Source organism: Podarcis muralis, chromosome 8 (assembly GCF_964188315.1).
Source record: "Podarcis muralis chromosome 8, rPodMur119.hap1.1, whole genome shotgun sequence".
In the NCBI taxonomy this organism is placed as follows: domain Eukaryota; kingdom Metazoa; phylum Chordata; class Lepidosauria; order Squamata; family Lacertidae; genus Podarcis; species Podarcis muralis.
In genome coordinates this window covers 28595707-28606616 of record NC_135662.1, presented here as the reverse complement: position 1 = coordinate 28606616, position 10910 = coordinate 28595707, and the positions used below count along the sequence as shown (strand labels likewise).

Genomic DNA, 10910 nt, shown 5'->3' with positions numbered 1-10910 from the left:
TGCTGTTTCTCTTGCGTTCTGCATAATCTACCTACTACTTCAGGTCAGATATTATTTGTGTGGTGCCATCTGCTAGACGTATCGCTAGGCGCTCCCTAACTACAAATAAGCTTGGCATCTCAAACCCAATTATTTGCTCAGGGATAACTGCCCATCCCGCTGTTGTAGCATCACTGCATTTCTAGTGAAATCTCACACTTTGTGCAAAGCATATCCAGGTCCATGCACACCCTGTGTATAGCACCGTAGCCTAATGCTGCTACCTGTTTTGTGAAATGGAACTTTGAGTTAGCTATTGACACTCCCAATCTCAAGTGAATCACTTAAGTGCAGACACAAAACATCTGCAAGAGCCACAATATACAGGTCCATGAACACTTGTGCTCAGTTTTCCATTTCGGTTTATGAACAATCGAAACTGAAATTGAGTGTTCCAGTTTTCAAACGTTCTTTTGGAACCTGAACATCTGACGGGGCTTCTGTGGCTTCCGATTGGCTGTAGGAGCTTTCTGAAGCCAATCAGAAGACAAGCTTTGGAAGTTGAACGTTTCAGAAGTTGAACGGACTTCCAGAATGGATTCCATTCGACTTCTGAGGTACGACTGTAATAATAAAAAATGTGGGTCTTCCCCCAACACCCTAATTAGGTTGCTGAAATGAAGAAAGCTTGTGGGGGAACCAGGAGTGGATGTCTGGGCAAAAGACAGTGAATTTAGTTCTGGAAAAATAATGATTCCTGGGCTAGTCACATCTTTGGGGGTATATCTAATATGTAGTATAAACACTGCCAATTGGGAAACGCTGGTCTGCGAGTGCTCCAATGGAGAACAGCCTTTACCAAAGATGCCATGGCCTTTGAAGACACTCGAACTCAGGACGAAAGGGAGAAATGTGCTAAAATGAAGGCACACTTGGCAAACCCTCACCATGATCAACTCCTGCCCGGAAACCAATGTCCCCACTGTGGAAGGACATGTGGATCCAGAACTGGCCTCCACAGTCACTTACAGACTCACTGTTAAAACCATGTTCATGGAAGACAATCTTACTCAGCTATGAGTGATCGCCAAAGAAGAAGACCTAATAAATAACGACCTTAAAATAGATAGTAGTTAGGGCATTGCTTTTTTAAAGAAGTTGTGGCTTCTCTCTATTCGACTTGACAAACAATAACTATGTTTAGTTTTTATTTTAATTGTTTGAAAAACAAAACATACTAGAATGTGCTCTTAAAAAAGATATCCCAAGAATTTTTCCCATGTTTATTTATTCAATTTATATCTCACCCAGGAGCCCAGAACAGCAAACACATATACCATTAGAAAACAAAAGCAAAAACATTCTAAAACCTTCCAAAAACCATCTGAAATCAGTTACTCTTAAACATTATTCCATCCAATGATATTATTATTATGAATTCCTGCCCTTCACCTAATGTCCCATTAGCATTAAAACACAATGCTTAAACACAGTTTATCGCAAGTGTCAAAGCTGCCTCAGGTCCCAGCTCACAGAGGACCAACGCCAGTCCGTTGTTATATAAAATAGTCTTTATTGAAGTTCAGTTTCTCATTTACAGCCACGGCGCGCAGCTCTACGTCTTAAACCCTAGACCGCTGAAGCTCCGTCTGAGTCTCCTCCCCCCAGACACCAGTTTAAGACTCTAGCCTTGCTCCACCTCTTCCTTTGTTCTTTCCTCCTCTGGGTCCGCCTGTCTGCCGGGGTTTTGCCCTTTCTAGACTCTTCTGACGCTGAGTCCCCCGAGTTTTCCCCCTCCCTCCGGCGGGCTTTAGGACCTGGTTCCCAATCCGGGCTTTCTGCTGTCCCGCGCGCCTGTACATTTGAACTTGGCGCGCGCGCCCAGCCTGCCACCTTCCTTCTGACCGTTATACTGTTCCTGTCGCTGCTCCCCTCTTCGGGGACGCTAGCTGGGCCTGACTCCTCCTCCCTGCTTGCTGGAGGAGACGCTGACTCTGACCTATGGGACTCTTCCCCCCCACTACGCTCTGGTGGGGAAGCTGGCCCTGATTTCCAGCTACTGCTTTGGGAGTCTCCGCTGGCCCCCTGCTTCTGGTGTGTCCCCCCTGGGACCCCCCTTGCCCTGGCCATCGGCGCCCCCTTCTGGGAATCTTCTGATTCACTGGAGAGGCTCATGGAATCTCTCGGGTCACTGTCATTCTGCCCTCCGCTGCCCTCAGATTCCTCCCCCTCGCTCTCCATTTCCTCTCTCCCCTGTGCCTCTGCTCCTGAGCCCCTGACAGCAAGTTTGGGTTACTAGGAACAGTAATCTTCAGCCAGCAAATTGGGTTTTATTTTCTTTTGAAATAAAGTTTAAAATGCAAGCAACAAAAAAGGGGCATTGGGTTGCTTTCACATTCAGAGTCCTTTAACCAGGTGACAGCTCTACTAACTTGTAACCTTAAGAAACATTGGGTGGGATGCAGAAAAATGCTCACACAATGGGGATTGTGCAACCCTTCTCCCATTTGTGCTTTGAGGTGGTGGTCCAGGGAGATGCAGTGAGAAATACAGACTGACAAATCTGTTGGTTTTAGTTTCTCTCTGTTTCTCATTTTTCACATATTTCACGATATTTTCATGATATTTACAAATCAGTTTGTGATTTTTTTAAAGACCTCACAAAATTTCATCTGCATTTAATATGCATTTTTCCTAATATCATAGCTGTCAACTTTTCCCTTTTTTTTAGGGAAATTCCCTTATTCCGAATAGGATTCCTCACAAGAAAAGGGAAAAGTTGACAGCTATGCCTAATACACATATTTCTGTATCCAAATTACTCTAATACAATGCATTTTTTGTGTTAGTCTCATGAATATATCGTAGCCTGAAAGTGTTCTAGGAAAAAAATATGGCATCCAATTTTCTTGTATGAGAGCACAGCAGCCATTTGGGTGCCTTGATCTCGTGAGATTCCGCGGCAAGATCTCTCCCAAAAGAAATCATGTATTTTGGGCTCCATGATCTCATGCGGGACATTTGACTCACCCAGGAGCACAGGTGAGAAGACATGTATCCCAACTTTGGGACACAAGCTGTTGGAAGGTATGATATATGCATTTTACTGCATAATTTCCCCTACTACACAATTTTTTGTACACATTTCTTTGGGTTGGAGAACAGCATTGCAAAATCAGAAGTACAAATTTCAACAGTGAGTTGCATTTCAGTTTGCATATTGTTTCAAGAAGTGCAAATTAGGTGGGTCTGCATTAAAACCAACTGTCTCCCCCACCCCCTTGGAGAGAAGGCTGTAGGAAGCAATATTCCATTAGATCCAAGCCACGTTCTTCACACACACAAAAGGCAGCCAAGTATGAACCTTTGCCCTTACTCAGATTTATAATGAGGAGGTGACACCTCCAGCAACAGCTGCAGGTAGCAAGTCATTTTGTCAATAAACGCAAAATGAATTTTAAAATGGACAAAAGGCACATATAAGAGGAGACCCCCAAGCATAAAAATGGAAGCGTAAATGTACTGCACCTTTGGAGACCAGACTATAGGAGCTAAAACTAAGAACAGTGAAATCGCCACCATCCCGAAAGCGACAGGTAAGAAAACCTGCAAAACAGAAAAGGCGTTTGGGAAAGCAAATGTCAGATATATGAACAAGCATAGGGGGAAAACCTGCAGAAAAATAAAATACGTTTCATATTCTAAGCAGAGATGATGTTTGTGCTGCCGACCAACTATTTTGGGGGACAGGTGGTAAGAACTGAAAGAGCCCCAGGCAGAATCTCTCCAGAGCTGCATTATGCAAGAGATTTCCTCCAGACTTCCTGAGTACTGAGTGATCTTCATACAGTCACTGGGGATGGTATAAATAACTGTTCAGTCATTTTTCACATGTGAAGCTTGGCTTGTCTCGATGCAAAGTGGTCCTGTCTGGACCTATCGTTGCATTATGGCTCATTCGTTTGGTGTTGCACTTTCAGAATTTGCCTTTGATTCTGCAGCTGTAGCTGAGTAAAATCCCTGTCTCCCTTTCAGTACAGGTCCCCCTGCCATTTTTCATATGTGCATAGCATCACTGCTTATAGAGTAATACACACCTACGTGCAATCAAGGCTGCAATTCTAACCTCCACTTCTCTGAATTCAAGCCCCATTGAAGTCAGCAGGACTTATTTCTGAATAGACACGGCTAAGATGGCAGTGTAGATCTACCTTTTAAAAACAATTCTATCCAAAATGGCAAAATGTGATTCTGGACCATACCAAGATGTGGTCTTTTGGCAAGGTTAAAAAAGAATTCTGTCGTATAATTGCATGCTCTTCACTCAGTAGGCTCACCTCCTAATATATATATAGGTTTATATAAAGGTTTATGTAGAAAACCTCTGCCTGACCCTCCAAAAGGTTTGCTGCTGGTCAGTGTATACAATATAGACCAGATGAACCAATCATCTGTCTAAGCATAAGGCAATTTCTAATGCAAATATGTCCCATCTAGTATCAGTGGGGTTGAGCTTACAGTGTCCATAGCTTAAAGCTTGCAAGACTCGCGTGTTATTTATACGGCAATTAATTAGGTATTTACATTTCTTTTTACCTTGTATGGCCTGTGTAGATTAGGCTCTCGGTAGCGGAGGACAATCAGGCTAGTGCAAGTTAATCCAATCATCAGCCAAACGGAGAAGCCAAAATAATTGGTTAAAGCAATTAGGTCTGATGGGATAATAAAAATGGACGCAACAACAGTTGAGAAAACCATGGCTGGCGCTGGGGTCCAGTGGTGGACATTGAGCATGGATACTATGGTGGGCAAATGTCCGGATTGGCTTCCAGCATAGGTCAATCGTCCAAGTGTAAATACGCTGCTGTTGAGGGCGCCAAATATGGAGATGGCCACAGATGCAGGAATTATCCAGGCAACTGAAGGGATCACTCTGTCGGCCCAAGTGACTGCTACAGCGACTGCAAGGAAACGTTGACATCATTAGCAGACTCCTGGTTACAGTTTGACAGCTCTCCTGGATCATCAAGTTTAGTCTCATGTTTCAGTGGCCGCCAGACCATTTAAAGCGCTAGCAGTTGGAGGTACTGCATCAGGCTATCATGGCAGTACTTTCTATTGCCATAAGAGGTGGGGCATTAGCCAAATTATGTATTTATTGCAAACACACATATACAGACATATATATATATATACACACACCCCACCTTGGTGCTGAAGTGTGTTGCAGTGATGTCATCTGTATTCCCAGAAACAAGATTGTACACCTACAGCAATCAATAATAATGCTGGTCACATTGAATTTATGTCATCTTCTTCTTTACAACAAACCACGCATCATCACTTGGAAGAGAAATTCATCCATAAATTTCAATGGGATTTGAGTCTCATCCCAAAGCAAAGGGGAATTATTTTATATTAGGTATAGTTTTAAAATAGTAAAAGGCTAGCATGCTACCTTCACATTGTTGCATAACTAGTCTTGAACGGTCACTTATTTGGTTTCATTCTTCATCCCTTATGCCTGATCGGGATAGGCTAAACAACTGACAATTTAAAATGCACTTCCAAAAATCACCAAATGGGGCTTCAGTTAAACACACAAACATAAATCTGATTTTCTGCCGTCTTTAACATAGTTCATAATTGCATGCTTTTTAAACTCTGACTTTATTAGCAAAATCTCTGCTTTGGTTTGCTTGAGACCCTGGCCTGCCTCGTTTTGGTTTGGTTCACTTTTTAATATGAGCCTGCCTAATTTGTACTTCCTGAAGAAAAACACAAACTAAAACACAGCTATCCTTCGAAATTCTCACTTTTCTGAACTTCTCCAATCAAAATATGTATATTGTAGAGGAAAGTGTGCAAAGAAATGTATAAATGTGAACATAACATTGACAATATGGGAAATCGTTTATTAAAAAAATGTTTATATTTGGGGGGAAATGCATACAAGAATAAGGAAAAATGCACATTAACATGCTGACTTTAAAAAATCACATATTGGTGCAAAGTAGTAAACTGAGCATAAGATTGGAAAAATGAGAAATGGAGAAAACACAATTGTCAGGTCATCCATCTCTATTATCTACTGAATATGTATTATATCTATGATCAGTTCTTGAATAAAAAATGCAAACCAATCAGCCTACCTGAGGAGACAACCTCCTTTGGTGTGAGAACTGTCAAGTATGAAATGTTCACAAGCAAGTAAAACACAGTTATTGCAGGAAGTGTTGTCATCACAGTCAATGGAATGTTCCTGCTGGGATTTTTAACTTCCTCTGAAATAGAAAATTTAGAAGAAGAAGAAGAAGAAGAAGAAGAAGAAGAAGAAGAAGAAGAAGAAGAAGAAGAAGAAGAAGAAGAAGAAGAAGTTATTATTTATTCCCCAGCCACTCTGGGCAGCTTCCAACAGAATATTAAACAGAATAAAACTTCATGAAAAACTTCCCTAACAGGGCTGCCTTCAGATGTCTTCTAAAAGTCAGATAATTGTTCATTTCCTTGACATCTGGTGGGAGGGCGTTCCACAGGGTGGGTGCCACCACCGAGAAGGCCCTCTGCCTAGAAATCATTCCAAAACATTTGTTTGTAAAGGGAGAAAGCATACATCATAACTTCTTTTACTAGACTCACGGCTATGCTGTTTTTGTGAATTTCCATATGCTGAATTTGAAAATTGGCACTGAATCTTGTGAAAAGCTGCTTTACATTTATTCTTATACCATGTTTTTAGCTGGCATGATTATTGTTATTCTCTCCCCCGCCCGCCCCCGCCCCAGTATCCTGTTGTTTTGCAAAACAAAGAATTTCGCTTCCATTTATACTTCTTTGGCCACATTTTCTTTACCAACTTATGTTCCTCCAAGTACTATGTTGATCATTGCAGAGACATTCCCCATACTATAAAACTAAAACAGAGTAAAATCAGAAAGCACACATAAGACCATTTTTCTATAGGAACTCTTAGCCAACAGATATGCGGTGAATGGCGAGGTCTCATGCAACAGTGGCCTTCTCTAAACCACAGTGTTTGGGATGTTCCATATGTAAAGCTTTTATTGAAATGGACGGGAATTATTTTAAGTGTGTTCATTGCAACTTTGTGGAATTTCAGATCCCAGCCATTGTGTTTTACTGAATCAATTTGCAATGATTACATCACCGGTTGCTGCTCTGAAAACCAGTAACAATGGTCAAATTGATGCCTGTCAGGAAGTAACTGTGTGGTCTTGAGGAAACAGAGTAAATATGAAGACTCAGGACAATACGTACATTATGTACACTGCTTAGGTTTGTTCAACACTCACAGCAGCTGTAACCAGGTGCAAACCAAAGGGAAGATTTCACCACCACCTTGGAATGCTCCAAGTAGGTAGTTACTTATGTGCCAACCGCTTTCCTTATCTTATGTTTCTGTTCTTGGCACAAATATACATTCCTTGCACCAGGTATGAGATAGCTGTTCTGTAGCTTGGCTAACAGTGACCTAGCCCAGCAACAGAGAAATGCAGAGAGCTGACTGAGAGATGGGGGAGGCAACAGAGTGACTGGAGGAGGCAGGAGGGGGAGAAAGCAAGATGCAGCAGGGAGCAGGACAAAGGGAGGGAGGGTGTTGGAGTGGGGAGTGAGAACAGAGGGTCAGAAAAAGAGACGGAAGAGATAAAAAGAGAGAGGGAAGAGATAAAAGTCAAATCCAATAAAAGGGATCCTCTTCAAATTGCATGTTTTTCCTACAAATCTCCCTACTCCTCACCACCATCAAATCACAGATCACACCTGAACCATAAAAATCAGCTCTGGTGCTCCCCAGCATAGTCATTGCACACACAAAAATATGCTTTTGAGGTATGGATTCTTATGCATTCTCATAATTTTTACAAGGGGTCCCTTCAAAACTGATAAAACTATGGGTCACATTTCTATCCACAGGTATAAATTTTCTGGTGATTTGGTTACCACCCTATTCAAAAATAGGGTCACGGGTAGCGCTGTGGGTTAAACCACAGAGCCTAGGACTTGCCGATCAGAAAGTTGGCAGTTCAAATCCCTGCGACGGAGTGAGCTCCCGTTGCTCGGTCACTGCTCCTGCCAACCTAGCAGTTCAAAAGCACATCAAAGTGCAAGTAGATAAATAGGTACCGCTCCGGCGGGAAGATAAACGGCGTTTCCATGTGCTGCTCTGGTTTGCCAGAAGCGGCTTAATCATGCTGGCCACATGACCCAGAAGCTGTACGCTGGCTCCCTCGGCCAATAAAGCGAGATGAGCGCTGCAACCCCAGAGTCAGCCACGACTGGACCTAATGGTCAGGGGTCCCTTTACCTTTACCTATTCAAAAATCATGAAAATCTATCAGCTTTAAATTGATAGTGCTTCTGGCTGTAGTGGAGTCCCATGTAAAATCATACAAATTTAAGAGAATATGTCTTAATTCATATGGATCTGACTTTCACCTAGAGTCTAGACTATATTTTTAAAACCCCAAAGTGTGTGTGTGTGTGTGTGTGTGTGTGTGTGTGTGCATGTGCATATGCATATGCTTTCTCTCCTGCCTGTAAGGGAGGGGGAGAAGAAGCTAGAGACCATGGGTCCCAGAGCACTCTTTCAAAAAGCCCATGTGCCCCAAAGGATTGGCAACTCCTAGATTAGAATCTAGTCCTGTCAGTCTGCAGGACCACCCTGTATTTTCATCATATGTTTCAGTTTTTTACAGACACATGATCACATATTTTATTCAAGTTCGCACTCCTGCACATGATCTGTATAGCTTTTTAAAAAAACATCTGGATCTCTTAATCACCCCAGATAGCTTTAATGGTCCCCAGCAGTTCAGGGTGCTTCTGAGAGATCCTGCTTCAGGTCAGAGAAGTTCTGAATCCATCCACAGCAGCTGACTTAGAATCATCATTCAGGATTTGTCTGAATCCAATGAGTGCCTTTAGTGTGCATTTAGGATCTTATACCTCACAACTTCCCTGGCTCACATCGCAATACCATGGCTTCCATCAGGGATGGGAAACCTGTGACCATCCAAGATGATGTTGGACTCCCATCAGCACCGCAGAGCATAGCCAAAGATCAAGGATGATAGAATTCAACATCTGCAGGGATACTTTCACATGGCTGAAACTGATCCAGAATTGCGCCTAACACTTATCTATGTGTTCCCCGATTGAATGATGGTAGATCAAACTTTTTTAAAAAAAAACCACAGCAGCAGCAGAATTGGGCCTAACACTTATCTATGTGTTCCCTGATTGAATGACAGTAGCTCAAACATTTAAAAAACAAACAAACAAAAAACCCTGGTAATCCTAGGGTTCAGAAATGTGAGGTGGTATTCTGTGTGATTAAACCGACTGCTTCACTGTGTTCAATCCTTGTGAATTAGTTGTTTACTGCTTTAGAATAATCTACCCTGCAGTGTCTTCCCTCCTTCTCTTTCCTTGGCCTAGAAAATTATTGCTTCAGGCCTGTATGAAGAAACCAGCCAGGAAGCTGTACAGGACTCTATTCGTCATCAAGTAAAGTCACTGACACCTGTGTGGAGCCTCAGTTCCATAATCAAGACATCACAACTGCCAACTGAAAGCAAAAATGAAAGATATACCTGACAAATAGTTGAGAGACCACCAGCCGCCATATGCATAGAGCCCCTGGTAAAACGCTTCCGCAACCTGCGCAGCATCTGGGATCTCTGAGCCGAAGGCGTTCTCAAACCTTGCTACGTTCTCTTTCCTCCCCCTGATCAGCAGGACAATCCCGCCAACCGCGATTACAGAGAGAGCCATCATCTTCAGGACGGTGAAAACGGTCTGCACCCAAGCAGCCATCTTGACACTTCGACCGTTGAGGATCCCGAGGCACCAGAGGACCGCCAAAGCCAGACATTTCTTCAGCACGTCGGGAACCGGGCACTCGCCGTAGAAAGGCTTGGTGGCATACTCAGCAAACAGCAAGGCCCGGGCGGCATTTGAGGCGGGTTTGTTGAACACGGCCGTCCACAGAAAGATGAAAGCCAAGGGAGAGCCCAGGGCTCTCTTGATGTGGCTGTATTCTCCTCCTGAAAGCGGTAAAGCTGTGCCCAGTTCTGCGTAGCAGAGAGCGCCCATCAACGATACGATGCCACAAGCTGTCCAGATGATCAATGCAACGCCAACATTGAGCAAAGAATATTTCAGCACTCCAGTGGGGGAGACAAAGATCCCTGCCCCTACAATGGTGCCCACGATAAAGCTGGCACCTTCGAAATATCCTATGGTTCTTTTGAGTTGCATCTCGCCATTTTGGCTTTTATTTTCTTCATCCACCTGATCACACCCGTCGTTCCCCATGGCGCTTTCTTTTCTTTTGCTGTTATTTCCACACACCCACCAGAAAAAGAATCGTTAGCAACCCGAAGATCCTAATCTCCTCCTCTGACTGTAGTGAAACGTTACTTGGAACTGTTTGCAAGGTCATTACAAACCTGTATCCTCCTATGTTTAACAGGAAAAATGCTGATGATTAACCATGTGGTTTCGAGGAAGCAGGCTGGGTCATAGAAAATAGCATTCCCCATCACCAGCGTGTTCTCAAATTAAGGCACATTTTCTGGAACAAAAAGAGAACTGAAACACAGCCGTCCGTGGGAATTCACACTTCTCTGAATTTTGCAATGCAGTTCTTCAGCCAAATAAAGTTTACAAGAAAGGCATATGCTAGTTAATCTGTGCATAACAATGCATATATTAGTGGAAGCCAGTGCCAAATATATTGCTCTGCTTTGGACCACATCAGCAATTGGGGTCTTGTCATCTGGGTAGCCCAGGACCTCCATACACAGTACCCAGGCTTGCGCCCCAAGGAGGGTCACTTTGGTGCTGCTAACGCAGTGGTTTGACTTCACCTCCAGAGGTGGACTCCATTGTCTGTCGAGACAGAGGGA

General features: G+C 43.2%; 1 protein-coding gene across 1 annotated transcript; it reads right to left on the bottom strand.

Annotated features, from left to right (window-relative positions):
* Positions 1-3344: 3344 nt before the first annotated feature.
* SLC7A13 (solute carrier family 7 member 13) lies at positions 3345-10626 on the bottom strand. Its single transcript, XM_028738626.2, has 4 exons — positions 9594-10626; positions 6132-6263; positions 4576-4940; positions 3345-3585 (listed from the first exon to the last, which is right to left on the bottom strand). Exons 1-4 carry the CDS (start codon positions 10315-10317, stop codon positions 3352-3354), a joined length of 1455 nt encoding a protein of 484 aa, XP_028594459.2. The 5' UTR covers positions 10318-10626; the 3' UTR covers positions 3345-3351.
* Positions 10627-10910: the final 284 nt, after the last annotated feature.

Coding starts and splice junctions, on each gene's coding strand:
- SLC7A13 (XM_028738626.2), bottom strand. CDS start 10,317: ATGGGGAACGACGGGTGTGATCAGGTGGATGAAGAAAATAAAAGCCAA. Junction 6,264..9,593: donor GTCTCTCAACTATTTGTCAG/GTATATCTTTCA, acceptor TTTCTATTTCAG/AGGAAGTTAAAAATCCCAGC. Junction 3,586..4,575: donor ATCTACACAGGCCATACAAG/GTAAAAAGAAAT, acceptor TCTGTTTTGCAG/GTTTTCTTACCTGTCGCTTT.